General features: G+C 44.5%; 1 protein-coding gene across 1 annotated transcript; it reads left to right on the top strand.

Moving 5' to 3' along the window:
- The first annotated feature begins 5,283 nt into the window (after positions 1-5,283).
- tmem91 (transmembrane protein 91) lies at positions 5,284-19,648 on the top strand. Its single transcript, XM_037458489.2, has 4 exons — positions 5,284-6,177; positions 12,729-14,245; positions 16,619-16,765; positions 17,555-19,648. Exons 2-4 carry the CDS (start codon positions 13,811-13,813, stop codon positions 17,708-17,710), a joined length of 738 nt encoding a protein of 245 aa, XP_037314386.2. The 5' UTR covers positions 5,284-6,177; positions 12,729-13,810; the 3' UTR covers positions 17,711-19,648.
- The last annotated feature ends 105 nt before the right edge of the window (positions 19,649-19,753 follow it).

Raw genomic sequence — 19,753 nt, 5'->3', positions numbered from 1 at the left:
TTGCAGCGCAGCTCAGATCTAACGGTGCAAACAGTGCTCACAACGTTGTGAGTGCAGAGAGCACTAACAGTGCCAACACCCGGGAAAGTTCTGAAAGAGCCAACAGCGTCTACCTGAGGGGGAACTGAGGATGGGTCCTACATTAACCTGGACTAACATGTACTAAAAGCACACACGGGCCCACCCAGCATGAAAAGAAGAAGAGGGACTTCAGTCTGCTCAGGTAGACATTACTTTTGTCAACCTTTGTCAACCATTGTTGAAAAATAGTTGTTTACTCCTCTAAGAATGTTAAATACAGCTCCTTTAGCATTATATGTGATGATTAGAATACATTTGTAAAGCTATTAGGCTATTAACAAATATGTAAACAGACTTATTCTATGTATAACATATACACCATATATGTATATGGGGTCTAAGTCAAAAACATGAACATTTAGGCTTACACGGGTGTTTACAAGAACACTGCGCACCTTTGTATTGACAAATATGTAGATCCCTTAGAGTGATGTTGTGTTTTCTTTGTGTTAAGGAAAAAAATGAAAGAAGATAAATGGGGGGCTTTGTCATTTGTGGATGATTATGACAACATACAAACATTGTTTGAGTCTCTGAATAAAGTTTTGATCTTATTGTTATATTTGTTTTATTAAAGTTTGGCTAAATTTGCATGTTTAACCCAGATAACCACTAATCATCTGCTCCAGGTTGGTTCTATGTTCAGTGTCATGTCCACCAGAACATCCCTCATGAGGAAAGTCAACTGTAGGTGACTACGGCAAAAAGAGACAGAGAGCTAACAAATATCCTCAACACCGAGCTGCTGGAGCAGTCACAGGTAAATCCTGAGCCATCAATAAAGTTGACGGGACTGTTACTCTTTCAGTGGCGACTTTCATGAACACCCCTCATATCTCCTCCTCGGTCTCCCTTTCAATCTCTCTCTCTCTCTCTCTCTCTCTCTGTTGGCCGAGTGTTAAAGTGATTCCCCAAAATCTTCTGAGTGCCAGACCCTCATCGCTTGGACATTTGAAGTGTGGCTATAACAAGTTTTTAGTTTAGTCCCAAACAAACAAAGAGGCGTAAACGTCTGAAATATGTCACACTTACTTCCAAGTGTTTCAGGGCGAAATGGTCGAGGGCCGTGTCGACCACACACTGCAACATATGTAAAAGCAAATGGGATTTTCTGGTAACCGAGAGTCTTAATACTTAATATTATACTTAATAATAAACCATTCAGTTATGTGCCCACAGCCTTGCAGTATTTTCTACTCTTCTAAAACGGTGTCTCTGTCTAATGATGATGGAAAAGCTGAGACTCTGGCATCAGATGAGCCGTGATGGCACCTTTGTAGTTAATTAATAATATACTGATTTAAACATTTGTGGAAAGGGCCTTCTTGGTAAGAGAGGAAACCATTCTGGTGGAGCTCCCAAGAAGCTGTAAGGAAATGGGATTTGATTGCTCTGCAAAAAACAGATAAAACGGAGCTAAAGGCATCTCAACCTGTCAGGAACAAGATTGTCTCTGTCTGATGCAACCAAGAGTTTGGCCTTAATTTTGAGCTGCAACAAAACAATAGTGAAGGAATGCATTCTGAATGTACTGTTCCAACACATATCACGCGGTCAGTGTCCTCTCTGTACATCACAACAAGCAGCTGTTTTGGCTTAATGGTCCCCCAATCTTACTATCATAACAGGGTATCCTTCTTTGACCCGCCCCACCCACCCCTCACTATTTGTGTTACCGATTCACTGGCACATGAATCTCTCTCTCCTCCTGAGGCCACCTCGCCCCTCCTTACTCACTCTCTCTCTCTCTCTTCCCCCAGGTCTCTCTCTCTCTCTTGTTAATTCGGAGAGACCAGCACTCCAAATATAGAAAACCACCTCCGAACATGATGATACTTCACTTCACTGAACCGTGCGTCCATAAAACTTTGTCAGTGCGTGTGCGTGGGATTGTGTTTATGTAAACTAGCCAGCATGTGTGTGGGTTGGAGGATGGGGAGGCTGACATGTGAATGTGTTGTGAGTGTATTTGTGCATCTCACGCTGAGCTCTCTCCATTTCCGATCATCCATGTATGCTTTTGCATTTCTTCTTTTTTTTTGCACAATAAATAATTCAGCCCCTACGAGCTCAGAGAGCAGAAGAGAAAAAATACATTGAGCCCACCGACTTCCTCCATGTTTTGGAGCACAAAGGCTGCATTTCCTCTGTAGTGGTGCGTGAAATCCAGGCCGTGCTGGAGCACACACACACACACACACACAAATAAGCCCTCATCAGCTGTGTGCAGCCCAGACGGGAGATTGAGCTGCTGTATTTGCATTTTGCCCAAAGTGCTTGGCACACAAACAGGATCTCTTGTTAGCCCTTGTCTGTAACAGACATATTAGATTACATCTCCCTCCTTCATTCTCTCCTGCGGGGTTTGCTGAGGTGGCTGTTCATGTTAAGGTGCTGTCAGGGTTCGAAATGACTTAGGACTCTTGGGGGGGTCCCCTAAAATGTAACTATAAAAAATACTGAACACTACTTTTGCGACACTATATGTCACACATACGTCCACATCTTAGTTTATTTTTCATCTCCACTGCATGTTCACTAACTATCCTGTCATTTCAGATCCTCCCACCTCGTCACCTGATTTCCTGCACCTGGTTCTCACCCTCACCTGTGGTGCCTCCCCTCGTCAGTCACTCACTATTTAATCCCTTCACATTCAGTTGCTCGCTGCCAGATCGTCTTGTGTGTTTTACCAAGTTCTCCAGCGTTTCCCTAGTTATCCTGTTTACATTGATCCTGATCCTGACCCTGTCTGTTCCTCGACCCCGATTTACCTGCCTGCCCCGTTTCGGATTTGTCTGCCTGTCTGTGTGCCATCCTGGTTCTGACCCTGCCTGTCCTCGTCTGCGGATTACCTGCCTGCCCCTCTGGACTTGTTTGCCTCCCGACGGATCTCTCGGTTTTGGACCCTGCCTGAACTTTGATTAAAACCCCCCTGTCTTGTCCATCGTGTCCGAGTTGTGCGTTTGGGTTCTCCTGTACTCCGGTACCAGTAACAGTGACACTATCTACTGCAGGCAAAATTATATTGACATATTTTGAAGGTGGGATAATGGTCTTTTTTTTCTGTTTTTCATGGTTTGGGCTAGTCCCAGTATTGTAGTGGTGTCTGGAGAAGTGGATTGGCTATAATCAAACAGGTAACCCTGTAATTCTGGAGCAACAAAGTTACAGCACCTTATATACATCCCTGACATGACAAAGTGGATAACAGGTCATTCTTTCCTTGAGCAAGGAAGTTAACTAAGTTACCTAAATCCACCAGGTGTGCTCATTATGGCAGCACCATGCACCTTCAAAGGGTTTGATCAAATACAAATGGTGTTTCTCATCCCTTATGTTAATGGGATTTGTAAAACAACTAGCCGCTGGATTGAAAAATAATTATGTCTATAAAGAACGTTCCTGGCATCTAAATAAGGCACCGAAATCAGAGTTGCTATTCGGTCCGGTAGACAACGGCCGTTAAGACACCTGCACCGCCCAAGATAACGTGTAAATGTCTATAGCTCACTGCGTAGAGCTGTGTTTTGACCCACAGGGTTCGAATCCTGATCGTTCCGATCTTTTTATAAATATATTTCTTAAATACATGTTTTCATACGCGGTTGTGATGTAGTGCTCACTTGTACAGTCGTGAACGCTACAATGGATTTGTGATGCGTTGTTTGTAGATTTTCAGCAATATGTTTGTGGATGTGCTGCTGTGTTGTAATTGAAGTTAGTTTCGAGCAGTGTTTCTGCTGATAACACCTATGCATGAGGCCGTCCGTCATCTCATTGCAGGGTGAGTGTTGCCTTTTCCCCCAGAAGTCGTCTCAATTCCCCAGTCAGCTCATTATTCTCTAATCGGCTTATAGAAAATGACTGACGGGCAAGGAGACGAGAGTCTTATTTGCACCTAGTGCGTTGCTCAGCATCAGGGAGTGGAATATGTAACGCTCACACTTGGAGAGTTGGGAGAACATGGTGGTGTCACACACCGGAAGAATTTGGGTGAAATAAGGAAGTGACACACCAACAAACAAAAAAACTACCCGTCTCACCATTTCCAAACCATCATGGCAAAATTGTAAATATTAATCTCTAGTTCTTCAAAAACTAAACTTTTGTTTGCCATTTAGTAAAAAAATCTCTGCTCCATTTTTTGATTTTCAAATCCATGATCTTTTACAGCTTTGATCTACCACTTTGACCACAAGATTTAAATTGTTTCAAACTGCAACCATAATAAAAAAGAATCCAGAGTTTAGCTTATTTGTATCGACCGAAACTGACTCAATGTAAGTGTGGCTGACCGATAGCTTGAAGTCACCGAAATGTAATAGGATTTGCCAACCTATTTAGAAATATTGCAGATGGACGTTTAAGAGAAGGCATTGAAGTGAAATTGTTCTGCACAGGCTGAATGCCTTTGTAGTCAAACACTCGATCATATCGCTATGTGCGGCTGTAACGTGCCATCAATGCAATGCCTGACATTAACAAAACCAGGCTTCGTGTCACTCTATGCAATATCATTAGGGCCCTCATCTCACTCCCCTCACCATATCAATCCACCCATCTCATTCTCTGTCCTCTGCACTCTCTGCACTGGGGGGGGGTTGGGGGGTGTAGCGTAATGGGGAGGATGTGCTCAGACTAAGGACGGCGTATTGATCCGTGCTTTCTGATGGACTTAGAGGCTGCTTGTCACTCTGACAACCAAAGACAAATAGTGCATCAGGTATAGGCAGCTTTGCGGCTGTGCTGACCGCCTGAAAAAAACAAAAAAACACACACACACAAAAAAAACAGCCAGAACGGTTAAACCGTTTCTGGGAGGGAGGAGGGGTATTCGGGGCTAAAAGCGGCGCACCTCGTTAAATACTCAGCGTAAGCCCTGTGGTTTTCATTGATTGTCCAGCGATGCCTGAGCCTTATCCCACGCGGCCTCCCCTGGAAGAGGCAAAATGAACATGAGCTATACGAGAAGCAAGGGATGATTGTTTTTTGTATCTTGAGTCTATTTTTGAACTGGACATGTTCACGAGGGCTGGCCCGGGCAACTAAAGGGCCGCCACAAAGCGGACTCATCCTTGCTGGGGGGCATCTCACTGCCTTCTGCTTTGGTAGACCACGCACAGCACACAAAGCCACTGCATAACACCCCCACCCCACCCCCTTGCTTTTTCTCCACCTCCTGCTGCAGCATCGATGAGATTGTCATCTCATTCTTGCACCTGGCTGCACACTGCGGATATTATTTGCAGCTTTTCCACAATCTTAGCACACCCACACACACACACCAACAACACGCGCAAACGTGTTGTTGCTGAGGCTAACCTCATACACTGTCCTGCTACAGTCTTAACCCAAATCCCGATTCCAACCCAAAATCAAGCCATGACCCCGTAATCCTCTTAAACAAGTAAGGAAAAGCGAAATGCCCTCCCTTTGCATGTGTGTGTGTGTTGTTCATCCCATCCTTAGGAGGACCTCAGAGTACCACACACGTGCTCTAACAGGCGTTAGGACCCCGTATTTCCCTGCGTGCTCAGAGAGTAGAGCCGAAGACGGGCAAACGGAGGACGGACGGGTGGAGGTGATGGAGAGATCCGCATTTGTGGAGTCAGAGAAACGCTGAGAGTGGCAGAAGAAAGTTGACACCGGGTGAGCTGCGCCGCGACCGCGACGAGGCTTCATGAGGCACCTGCTGGTGCGCGCGAGGGGAGGAGAGCCGGAGCCAAGCGGGATGCTCCGCAGGGGGGAGGGTCTTTGACGAGGCATGCACGCCGCCGCCGCCGCGCAGTTGTGACAGGCGCGTCCGCGCGCACCCACGGCCGCATCTCGACGGTGCGACGAGATGAGGACAAGTTGGACACCGTGTGACTCAACGGCCTCGTTGCATCCCTCGCGCGGGCACGCGTAGCACGCAGGCTATCGGCGCGCGCGCACACACACGCACACCTTCTGCACATGCCCACGCCGAGCGCGTGCACATCGACGGATCAGTGTGGAGCAGCATTCGGTTGGAACCGGGACGCTGGATTCCGCCGTCTCTTCGTGGGAGACTCATTCCGAGGACCGGACCGGACGGGTCAGCGTAACGTGAAGGTGAGGAAACATTTAAAAAAGGAACAGATTGTGTGTGTGTGTGGGGGGGGGGGGGGGGGGGGGGTCTCTGTGTAGTGTCAGTGACAATAGCTTAACGTTGCTTTAACGTGGGTGGCAATACACCCACCCTGTTTTCTCCACACTACATTTACTCCCTCCGTTGAGAAATCATTTTAGGAACGAAAATAAAGACATTTAAATTTTAACGGGATTGCTGTTGAACCTCGAGCCTTCCTGTACGTTCCTGTCATAATTCAGATTGTTTTACCGATAATGTGTTTGCCTCATCACAATCATAATTGATTAGTGTTGGTGCAACCAAGCACACTATGTCCGAGCTATGCTTTCCATTCTTACATGCCAAGTACATTCAGGAGAGCATTGCCTGCATTTTATTATCTTAAAGTTGATTACATTTCTATGGCAGAGTGCATGTTATCATCAATATATCAAATATGCTTCAAAAGCGAAACTTGGTACACAGATATCATTGGATATAATTTTTTAATTGAAAGAAATAATGTGGGAGGTTTATGTGAGTGAAGCCCTCAATATCCCAGATGCTTGAGTAGCATTACCTGGTCTGCAACACGAGTGCTCCACTGGAAGGTGGATAACCTATTCAAGCATGGTTCCAATAGCTCCACATTGTTGCCATTTAGTGAACGCTAACCCTAATCAAGCCTTTTTTGGACAAATAAAGTGTCGACAAAAGATTCTTGGAACGAAAGTTCCTCATTCGGGGGAAACGCAACCCCCCTGCTCTTTAAAAATACACACAGTTCTCCTCCATTGTGCACGTTTTGATTTGCTGCTGTAAGACGAAGCTGCTGTGCACCGAAATAAAAACACACGTCCCCTCTAATACTTCAGGGAACCCGACACATGCAGCTCGCTCAACATATTTCTGTCTTAGTTCTGGCTGACAACAAAGGAAATTGGGAAAATGTGCATTGGTGGCTTTGTGTGTTTAGGTCATTGTTAATTAGAAGAAAAGAAATATGCCCACCCTCTGTGATGATGATGATGATGATGAGGAGGAGGAGGAGGACATGTAATACATCATAGTTCTTGTAAAGATCTGTGAGAGGCTAATTACCCCGCTGCGCACCGACACTTGTCTTAGTCACTTGTAAGGACATTTGTCTCTCATCCTTTCTCTGAAATTAGCCTGAGCACAATTCCTAAAGCCCTTATACTAAAACCTCAAATGATTTATCTTCTGTGGACCAGAGATTTGTCTCCAGGTTGAAAGGTGAAGCCCCACAATGAACCGATTTTTATTGTAACATTAAAATGAATACTATTACACACACGCACACAGATACAGATAAACATATGCCGGCACATAATTACTCTGATGTAAACACTACTATTAGTCTACTTATGCAGTCTTTGTGTTGGCCTTGTTTTGCCTCGGTTCAATACAATCTGGGAGGGATGAAACACTTCTCTTTCTAATTATTTAGTTATAGCGACTCTGCAGAGCATTAGAACACAGTGTTGTAAGTTACAACGCAGTATGTTATGTTTACCTCAGTGCAGAATGCAGTGTGTTGTATGCCTTATGGAATGTGCATCATAAGAACTGAAACAACCTTATGTTTCACGGTCAAATGGTTTGTCATACAGTACACACATGTAAACCATGGAGGACATATCTGTAGAAGCATGGCACAAGCACACCCAACTACACAAACAAAACAACATTGCAAAGCTGCAGCTCTGTCTCCGTTCAATGTGTGTGTGTGTGTCCCGTGGTGACGGCTCACAGATGCACATAATAGAACACTGAGTACAACATACAACTCGCTCTGCAGAGATTTCTGGAGCTCTTCGTAGCATATTGCTTATGGGTAACTTCCCATTCCTCATTGCACACAAGCACTAGCTGTGTGAGCAGTGTGTGTGTGTGTGTGTGTGTGTGAGCATGTAGGAGGCAGTCCATGCAGGGCTTCAAAGGGTCTGTTTACTGTGTTTGTCTCAAAGGGTAAAGTGATACATAGAAGCAAGGAAATGCATGTGTTTCCCGTGTGAAGGAAATGAGTGTGTTTGTCTGAGGTTAGAGCGGGGCACAGAGTGCACTTGATTAATGAGCTCACTGTCATGCACACATTATACAGACAGAGCGAGAAAGAGAGAGAGAAATAGAGAGCGAGAAAGTGCATCTTGGTCTTTATGTATGCAAACCCAGGGCCCAGCGTGACTGCACTCATTTGTTATTATGGAGTAGATCTGGGGAAAAGATCCATCCTTCGCAGTGTGATGTGACACACTGCGCATCCTTACTGGAAGGCACGGCTCTACGCTGGATTCATCCCATCCAGTTATTATCAAGCCGAGGAGCAGCACTGAAATGGCAAATTAGCCCCTGCTTCATTTATCCCGCAGTGAGCACTCGACTCCTGGTGAATTGGTTTCCATAGGAACGTGATGTTACTATGGGCTTTCACGAGCTGTGCAACATGAGAGAGCGATAGAGAGAGAGAGGGGGTGTGAGGGATGTAGGGGGTGGGGGGCGGGGCATTTACCTGCCACTTGGCTTTTCAGGTTCGGTGTTGGAGCATCTCGCAGCCCGCTCTGGTCCTCTCAGCCTCACATCGCTGCTCGTCGATGTGCGTCTTTTTCTTTTCTTTCCTATTTTGCACATGCCCCGTGTCATGTTCCCTTTTCTAACTAACGTTCAACTCAGCAGGCACTCGGATTTCTGTGGTCAACTGAAGAGAAAAGATCGAAATATTCTCTCCAAAGTAAAGGTCCTATATTTACATTCAAAAAGATATTTTCTCCATATTTGAGCTGCAATATAAACCAATTTCTCAGACAGACTAACATACATGTGTTAAGGACTTCTCCGACTACTACCTTTTTACTGTACATATTAAGAGATCTTTCCAAAGTTAATGTCCTATCAAAAAGCTAGTATCAGAGGATTTCAAGTAAAGCTGTTTTCTCAATAATTCCAAACAATGACTGATGTACCTGTGTTCAGGATATCTCTAACTACTCTTATAGTGAAAAGGAAATATTTTTGCTATAATAAAGAGATTTTCTGAAATAAGAAATATACATTTGAACGTTTAAAAAGACAATATATCAACATGTGAGGAATTACTAAATGATTGTTCTCAATCTTTCCAGACAATAATTGATGTACAGTTGTGATCAAAGGCTGACATACACTTAAAAAACACGTATACATGTATACATCTCTTATTCTTCTATGATAATTGGAGCCCATACAATTTGTCACAGAAATATTGAAGAATTTTGGTTCTTTTATGAATTTATTATGGGTCTTCTGAAAATGTGACCAAATCTGCTGGCTCAAAAATATACATACAGCAATGCTAATATTTGGTTACATGTCCATTTTCACCTCAATTAGGTTCTTTTGATATAGGCATCCACAAGCTTCTGGTTGAATCTTTGACTAATCCTCTTAACAGAATTGGTACAGTGCAATTCAATTTGTTGACTTTCTGACACAGAAGGTGTGTCATCTTCAGAATCAGAATCATGATCTTCTTGAACCTGCGAATATGGGACTTTTACTTTGGATAATTCTCTAAATTTGTACAGTAAAAATATCTCATTTACTGTATAGTCAGAGAGTCCGGTCCTGTGTACACACACATCGGTCATTGTCCGGAATGTTTGATTTAAGAGCTTTTATTGCGGTTGCGGTTATTCAAGTCTTTGCGTCACTGTGTGTTTCAGAAAAGCCGCGGAGTTGTTGCAAAACCTTTTTGTGCAATACTTCATTGTGGCTGCACACTGGGGGGGGGGGGGGGGGGGGGGGCGCATCGCTTGCTTTTATAATGATGGGGAGCGGTCGGTTATCAAAATATTGAACATATACAGAATCCCTTAGTGTTCATTTCTAAAGCCTCGCATTATTTATCCGGATAGTTTTTTGTGTGTTTTTGAACGGTGACAAGCCGGAAAACCTTCCGAAATTAAATAGGAGTAACAAGGCGATTTTTTATATGTAAAAAGTAGAAAGTACAGATATTTGCGCGAAAATGTAAGTAGTAGAAGTAAAAAGTCGTCTTATAAAGTATAGATACCCAAAATTTCTACTTAAGTACAGTAACGAAGTAATTCGTTACCTGACACCTCTGGCACGGAGACAAAGTCTGGATCATGAGGAAGGAGTCGGATCACAGACACGGGATGGATGGAGCAGAGTAGTGTATGACAAAGCACCAGTCAGATGGGGGGAGGGGGGAAGGGGGGGGGCTCTTGTAAAAGCTTCCTGCCCTCCACCTGACTGGATGCTTTATGAGCTTTGCAGAATCAGAAGAGGATACAGGCTTATAATATAGCTGACAGAAGTATTTTCATGGTGGCTGGGCCGCGGTGCGGGTGGGGAGGGAGAGGGGGGGGGGGGTGTTGTAATAAAGTTGAGTGCATCTCTCCTGGAATGAAGCTGCAGGGAGATTGGGAGGGGAGGGGGGGAGAGAAGTGATACAAATATTAGTGCGCCTGTGTGTAGATGGGAAGCAGCCGTTGCTGACGTCAGTGGACCATCACTCAGCACACAGAGGTACTTCTTACCCTCCATGAAAATGGGGCAGCGCCTATTATTCCGTGTCACCCTTTTTCTCTCTGTGCTGTGCACTGAGGCGTGCGACAGCGAGTCATTGATCTGGAGCCCGTGAAGCACTCTGCCATGCAGAATGACTTACTTACTAATGAGATATTATGTGGTTTGTTCAAAACGCACATTCTCATTCCATTGCTAATGAAAGCATCCTCGACAATAAACACAGAGACACTGTTAATCATCCCTTCTCTCAGCGAATGTCTTCACTCCTCAGTGAGGGGCTAATTTTAGAATTTTTACACAAAGTATCACAAATGTGATCTGAGCACCGCTGGGAAAGGTTTTGATGTCCCTTGTCACTCCATGTTATGGAGGCAATCAGCCTCAAACGTTGAACCATTCATCCATTTTCCAAGGGGCTTATCTCAGTGTGGTGGGGGGGGAAACGTTGACGTTTTTAACACTTGTGTTAAAGCTCAAAATCAAAATGTAGAATGCCATGAGATCAGCAGAATGAGATCAGCTAAATCTCTTTTTGTATATTTTCGTCAAGTCTCAGTTAAACATCCTTTTAGTCTCCCTTGCCTCTGTAATTACCCATTTCCATACAGTACCATGTATTACACAACTTCTAAATGGCTTTTTTAGGACTCTGTTGTGAACGAGTCAAAGACTAATTGTCACGGAGGGAGCTCTTGAGGAGGACTCAGACGCAGAGTAGAGCTGAAAATATTTTATATCCTAACAAAAATACACAGGGAAATCCCTGGAAACACAAACCTCTCCGAAGAGGGATGAACGGGGAAACCTGGCTAAACTAACAGAGCTGGGCAATACTAAAATGACAGGAAGCAAACAAAAACCTCTCTGAGCGAGGAAAGGAGAAAATAAAAAAACAAAGTAGAACCAAAAATGCTCTGATTTAACTCCACGAGCTGCAATGTCAACGCAGCAAAAGCCAAACCAAAAATCTCTTATTGTAGGAGGTATTAAACTACAAGGAAATAAAAAAAATGCTCTGAATTAACTCAAAGAGCTGAATAGTCAAAAATGCAAAATGAAAAACCGAAATCTCTCTTACCGAGGAGAAAAAAGAATAATCAATCACTAACCAAAGGGCTCTGAAATAATTTGAAAAGCTGTGGAGCAATAAAAGGCTTAAGGCCAACTCAGGAAACTACAACAAGGTTCGGGACGGACAGACAGACAAAAATCTGCCTTGGACTTGATACTAATGTGAGGCGTGTGTGTGTGTGTGTGTGCAAGACGAAAGGACGTGACACACTGGCACAGGACAAGGGGAGACGCAGACTATAAGTACACATGAGGGAAGTGTGGGAACAGTTGGACACAATCAGGAATCAGGGGAGACAATCAGACTTAAGTAGACTTATGGTCAAAACTGAGGGTAGGTGTGGATAATCAAGGAGGTGGCAAACCCGCCATGGCAGGAACTGAAACCATCGTAGAAAACGAGCTTCTGTCCTGTTCAAAAAGCTGCAGGTGTTACATGGCATGAGGGTTATCTCCAAAGGCTGCGTGGCAGCAACTAATGTGCAGAGTTACAGTGTGTGCGTTGTTCTCACTGACATGTCATTGTTTCACACCATAAAGGGAAGTATTATTAGGCTCTTTTATCTGCTTTTACTCATTTTATGGCGGGGGGCAAAAATGAACAGTTAACCATCTACTTTTGGGTTGATCTATTTTTTTTTTTGCCTCTTCAGTGGCAGCCTTTCAAATAGCACTACTGGCCTGACTTCTTGTATCTGATGGGAATTTGTGGTTGGGTTCAGTTGTGTAGCCCAATTAGTTTGTGTGTGTGTGTGTGTGTGTGTGTGTGTGTGTGTGTGTGTGTGTGTGTGTGTGTGTGTGTGTGTGTGTGTGTGTGTGTGTGTGTGTGTGTGTGTGTAAAAGGAATAATAACTCTCCAAACTGCAGCCTTGGCAGTTAAGCTTTTGAAGTCTAAATATTTTGTGTGACCTTGCTCCTCTCTTGACAGACCTCCTCGTCCTCATCATACTGGACAGAGAGCTGCCTGACTCCTCGTCTGTCCCGAATGAATCCCTCTTAAGGTGGATGGGGGAGGGGGGGGGGGGGGGGGGGCATTAAAAATACATGTCCCAAAGGAGTGCTGCCTCGCCATGCAGCAAACCCGCAGCCATAAATCAACACCGGAGGACTTTTGATTTCTTAATCATGGCTTCCTGCAGCAGCAGCAGCAGAGGAACCGACTTGTTGGCGGGCCCGCTGACCCGCCGCCGCCGTGCATAGGATTCTATTTCTGGAGCCACGTTGCTTTTACAGATTAACTGCCCTCAAATATGGCCCCAATCCGACAGTAGTTAGACTGCTGCCGGAGGTTGTTCAACTCACCCCCCGGAAACAAACACACCGCCGTATTTTTTGTCCTTTTTCTTCACAATTGTTTCTTCACTCGCAACATTGACTTTCACTGATCTAATTCATTCTGATAACATGACACCGTGCTTTCGATAATTAAGACTTTGTGTTGATTGCTTGAGACAGTTTCCATGAGCTGCTGAGGGCGGGTCACACTGAAAACCCCATTGCCCAGTGTTTTCGTTAGCCTTTCAGGGGCTAATCAAGGTCCTCCATCATCAGAAGTGACATTCCCATATTGTATGAGCGAGAAAGTGAGCCCACATTAGCATATTCATGAACGCTGACGCACTCAATCATGTGAAATGAATGACGCGGGGCAAACCCCGAGCCATCGAGCCCTGAAACAAATAGCTTACGACATGTGAGGAAAAGAGGATCTCGAATCCCCTGCACAAATTCATATCACATATCACAGCACACGGGAGACGGGCACCGCTGGAACATAAAGGATATTTCATAAACCTGGCATGTGTTTTCAGCCTCTGGACCTGTAATAAGAGAAAAGTTAAAGAATAGGATTACGGATGGATTATCACTGAAACACTAAAGCCGCCAAAGCAGCTGCCTTTGCGTAAACCCGCTGAATCTCTCCAGGGAGTCGCTCCGCGGACCCATTTGTAGAATACATTTGGCTGTGGATGTGGTGTCCTCTTGTGCGGTTGCCATTAAAAGAGACGGATGGAGAACATAGATGAGCTGGAGCACCCTCTTCTGGGAGAAAGCCCCCACAACAGCCGGGCATCGGGGGCGGGCCCGAAGCCCGGGCCTGGACCGGCCCCTGGCGGGATGTGCAAGGGCATCCTGGTGAAGTGTGAGGAGGACAGGGCCTACCCTCCCTTAGGCTGGAGGAGCTATCCTGGACATCGTCCTGAGCTTCAGCAGCACCAGCCACTGGACCCGTGCTCCTTACCTCGCACGCTGGAGTCCTTTTATCCGCCGGCTCCCATCTGGGGCCACGCCGACTCCCTGCTCAGCAAGGACTACCTGGAGACCACATTTGTGGACATTCGGCCCGGCTCCACACTGGAGAGGAAGCTGCTGGTCGAGACGCAGGACTTCCACAGCGCGTCCTACAGCTTGGACGATGAGGACGACCTGCTGCCTGACTCTGACGTAAGACGCCGCACACGCATGGTGTTGAGAGGGTTTACTGTGTACTGAATACAGGGTATTAGAATGACATATTGTTAAATCACTGTTTATTCAAAACTTCTTCAGGAGGCAGTGCAGTGTATTCGCTTTCCACGGATGCTCAAGAGAAGGACTTTATTTTGTGTCAGAATAATAGTGAAAAGGGAAAAATGTCTGGAGTTTCTGTCCAAGATCATCAAGTGTCTTGTTGGGTGGAACCAACAGTCTAAACTCAGCCATAATCATTTCACAATGATACACTACAGAGAAAAGCAGTCCTGTAGGGTCCCAAAGTAGTAGCAGAGCGTAAACCTTGAGTTGATGCGTGTTTCTGTTCATTTGCTCCCACCGACTCGTTCCGTTAGTGAAAGCAAAATGTATTTTATTCATCCAAAGTTCTTGAATAACAGCTTCCCTTCTTCTGTGAGTATCGTTGTTCAACTGTACAATCCAATTTCTTCGTATTATTATCAAATCAACACGGTCAGAAAACTGTCCGGCTTAACTGAACATGCAACACGCTACACATTTGGCTCCTACAAGTCCTAAAACTAGAAAAGCTGAGTCAGGGAGCCGTTAATGGATGTATGTCAAATTGATCTAAACATCAAAATATTCGCAGCTAAATTTTCTGTCAGTTTAATAAATTCCCTATTTACTCATTACTTCGCTCCAACACATCAAATAATCATCCTACCGGTCCGATTCGTTTCTACCTCGTCTCTGGGTGCAGACTCCGGGAGCCAAAGAGGAACTTAAAATAAATGCTCTCTGATTACGTAAAGCTCCTCTCCTGCTGCGGCGCAGGTAATGACACTACAGTAGCGATGGAGGTTGCCAGATCCATTTCATAGCTCACCGAGCACAGCCCACTCTACAGCGAGATGTAAATCAGCTTTAAGACTCTCACACTGGTCATCTGACGTTTTGAGAGTCAGCGTGAGAATGTTGCATGCTGTAAAAATGTCGCAAGCAAGTAGCTGCGAGTCGTTTAGCTGATTATGAAAATTCTCTCAGCAAGGTCACAAAGGTCACATCACCCACTGCGAAACTAAAAGGCTGAAGGCTGTTTTTTCCCATGATGACTTTGATTAAGAATTTTAAGCCACACACAGTACGGCACCACACTCACATACACACACATACAAATCGAGGGGACTGCTGTAAAGTTCAGGTAGGGACAAAAACCGGCACGCAAAAGGATTTATTTTTCCCCTGCTCATTCTGAATGCTGGCAGTAGTGGCGGAGGCCCGTGGGAATAAAACCTTGCTGTGGCCTCAAAGAGCATCTTTTTCCCCCTTGTTTCTTTCCAAGCCCCCAGTTAGAGGAGTCAAAGTCATCACTGCTTCACGCTGAATGATCAGTACAATAACAAAGCCGAGGAGGTGACCTCAGGAAAGGTTTTAAAGTACTCTTTGTATGGATGTACTCTTTATTTTCCCTCTGACTGATCTTCTTTAATGTTTTAAAAGCACACATTTTTAAAGGGATGCTGGTCTGTGAAGCATTTGCGCAATTGATGCAGAAGCATCTCTGGAAAATGCACAATCATTTCGCTCACACAACAAAACAAGCAGAGCAGTGAGACGGGGTCAGAGTGAAGAGAGAGGAAGTCAGAATGAATATGCGGCTGTTCCAAAAAGATGCATGAGTCACAAATTGCCTGCGGTCAGCAGAGCTAGTGCACATCCAGGCTAACCCCATTCAGTCACATTAGCTAACAGCCACCAGCACAGGCCTCACAGTTGTTTGGAAGACGGGAGCACAATACAACGAGCACATATACAATGTGTCCATAAAGCAGTGACTTAATGTTAGAGCACATTATATCTCGAGTAAGTGCAAACAAACCAATGACTGTAGGCTTTGAGTCCAAAGGGTTGGTGAAACCAATAATGTATAATGTATATCTTACTCATCCACATCTGGCTGCAGATATTTTTTTACCTCAATAGCGAGGCTGAAAGGGAAAAACACACTGTATTGGTGACTATACACTATGAAAACTAGAGCGATGCGCTGCCACAATTGTTCATTGGAATTTGATTTGTTTGATTTGATTTTCCTTGTCCCGGTTTCTCTGGAGAGCCCACAGGTCCCTTTTGAATGAAATAAATAATCCCTGTGAGCAATTTTCACATTATGTTCTGTGGATTATCCGGTGTAACAGGGACACATTGTTTAGTGAGACATGGCTGATGAATAATCTTAAATGTAATTTCCAATTGCATTTGTGTAATGGTAGAAATCCCAAAGACAAGTATCTTAGAACCTCTGCAAACAAACCCATGTGTGAGGTTTCCTTCTGTATTTTAACCTGAACTCAAGCTACATGCACTCTGTTTTAATCCCAGGACTCATCCATTGATGACTTCAGTGATACAGAAAGTGAGAGCAACTTCCCTCTGATGATCCCTCAGGACTACTTGGGTCTGGCCTTCTTCTCTATGCTCTGCTGCTTCTGGCCCCTGGGCATCGCTGCCTTCTACCTTTCACAGAAGGTGCACACACACACATGCACACTTAATCCAGAGCTGACAAGGTACTACCTGGCACTGTAGTTCACAGCAACTGATAACTTCATACCCTCTGTAGGCAACAGGTCCAGTTTACCCATATATATATATATATATATATATATACATGGGTAATTTGATGGCTGAGATGATCAAAGGGAAAAAGGACACTGTACCAACTATCTCATCAGTCACTATTACCTGTGACAGTGTGGAAAAGCCCATAACACCTCTATTTCTAGTGGCCAGAGGCCCCTTAGTTCATATAGGCGTTCCTCCAGCAGTGTGTGTGTGTGTGTGTGTGTGTGTGTGTGTGTGTGTGTGTGTGTGTGTGTGTGTGTGTGTGTGTGTGTGTGTGTGTGTGTGTGTGTGTGTGTGTGTGTGTGTGTGTGTGTGTTGGGGGGGGAATTCCATTTAACGTTTTTGCAAAGCAAGCTGCAAAGTCCTTTTGATCAGATCAATGGCCTTCGTTATAGTTTAATTAGAGTCATAACAAGGAGCCCCAAAGTGATAGATTTACAATATTGTTGAGTGCCGCCTTGAAACAGAGGTCGGAGTCAATGACGAGGACTGGAGGGGGAGAGGAAGGAAGGAGGAAGGAGAAAGTGATGAATGTGGCACAACCGCTGAGAGGGAACATACTACGGGGTCTATGGGTTTAGCGTGTGACTGGAATGATTGGAGGAGGAAAGTGGAGGCCAGGGAGGACATTGACAAATGATGCAACATGCCCATCTCCTCTAATCCTTATCTCTCCTCTGCTGTTTCCTCCAGACTAACAAGGCGTCAGCTGAGGGGGATTTTCAGGGGGCCAACGCGGCGTCTCGCCAGGCCCTGTGGCTCTCGGTGCTATCTATTGTGTTTGGGATCATCACGTACATCTGTGCCATCGCTGCATTGATTTCCTACCTGTCTGGAAAACCGCCATAAAAGCAAACTATTACAACACACACACACACACACACACACAGACCTGTCACACATCTCATGAATACCAACACAAATGTAAAATAACCAGTGTTTGTTTGTCAACCCAGCTGGAAAAGGAAAGGACAGCTGGTGCATTGATCATAATCGCCTCTAATGGGATTAGGGCATTATTTAGCTCAGAGGATAGTCCTCATTGAACATAACTTCCACTATACATATCGAAGATTCAATCTGTAAATGTGATTCATGATGTCTCTCAAGGACCTGAGCTACCTGTCATCCTTTCAATTGTTATGCTGTCGTCATATTTGAAACATTTACTCAAGTATAAACAAAAAAAAAACGTGGACGAAAAATGCAGATGTTACGGCAACACTGTAGATATCACTGTCACTGGAAGCAGAAAGTGAGGAGACACGCGGCCCAGGAGGAGCCCAGAGGAGGAAGGGAGATGGAGGCTGCAGATTTGTGAGAAGGTCGTAGCAAGGACGAGGCAGCAGCTGAATCCCGATGGACCTCGTTATGCTGTCCTAGGGGGGGTGAAAGCTGGGGACAGCTTTTACAACCTTTTCTTTTTATATGTGGAGCCAGAAGCGTTAATCTTTCAGAGAAGCCAGAGTGTCTTGCTACAGCTTTTGCAGTCCAGAAACACTGCACATGTTCATCCTGGTTTCACATTCTGCGTCACATTGTTAACCTGCAGAACAGACTGAATCTGCCTTGTTTGATGCCAAGTTCATTGAATACCTTTAGTATCATATAGTGCCATATAAGAAAAATAAAGATAACTTTAGGAGTTTTCGAATGAAAATCAGAGTGTTGATGTGAAACACTGTCTCCCGAAAATAAAGGAACTGCTTCTGTTTACAGTGTTAGGAAAGAATGACATAGACGGGAGGTGCAGACATGAAAGGGAAAGTGCCAAAAATATGGAAGATACTCCAAGGATGATCCTTTTATGAACTGTTCCATGAAAAAGAAGCAACCAGGCTGCTGCTCCACGCTCTCCAGATATAGATTGTGCCACTTTCTCTTTTGAAAAGACAACTGAAATCCTTCAGAAAGTTCACTTCTTGCCCTAATATGACAAACTTGAAAATGAAGTTGCAGCGTACACTTATGCAAACATAACGCTCTGTTCGGATGAGCAAGGGGTAAAAAACAAAATAAAAATAAAAAAAAAGGTTGGCTGGCGAGCCATGTGATGCATGAGTCAGTAAAACCTCCAGTTTGGTCACGACAGAAACCTGCATGGCCAGTTTGTGGTTTGCCATGTACGAACCGGCCCCGAGCTCCGATCCCTTCCTTCACCTGGTCCTGAACTATTGCAAAGAAACCAGCTTCGCTAAAACTCAAAACACCCTGGCCATATTGGTTTGAGCTTAAGTGTGCCATCAAGGAAGCAACAATGGAGCTCAAAGTAAATGATTTAAAAACATTGAAAAAATAATGTGTATAGTCAACCTTGACGTTTTCTATTTAGATGTATAGTTTTTATAGTCTCCCGATGAAGCGTAAATACTTTTGGTTTTTCTGCAAACCCAGTGTTGTATCAAGACTGAGCTGATAATTAAAATGGTCACTGTAGACGATATATGCGCGTGTGCACACACCCCCCCCGTGATGTGCTGCGAGGATGCCCCACTGACCCGAGGCTTCACAGTGTCGTACAGTCCTGACAAAAAAATACTTTGTTGTTACAGCCGAGTTATCCCAATTATTGATTTATACGTGAGCATTTATTTTGGATTGCCTCGACGGGTCTCGCTGTCAACGGGACAGGCTCCAGTCAGATTTGTCTGACATTGTACAAAACAAGGTCAACAGTTATGGCAAACAAAATAGTACAAGTTATATTTATTTTACATTGTTTTATTACATGTAAATATCAAACAGAATAATCCATGAATCCCAATAAATGCACTTGTTTAACACTAATCTCTGCTTTTTATTTTGCACCGTCACAATAGTTAATAATAATAATGCCTCAACTGCAGCACAGCTCACTATAACTCAAGTGAAGCAATGGTATCCCAATGTGGT

This window comes from Pungitius pungitius, chromosome 3 (assembly GCF_949316345.1).
Source record: "Pungitius pungitius chromosome 3, fPunPun2.1, whole genome shotgun sequence".
NCBI classification, from domain to species: Eukaryota; Metazoa; Chordata; class Actinopteri; order Perciformes; family Gasterosteidae; genus Pungitius; species Pungitius pungitius.
The sequence above is the reverse complement of the archived record's forward strand: the minus strand, read 5'-3'. Positions and strand labels throughout refer to the sequence as shown.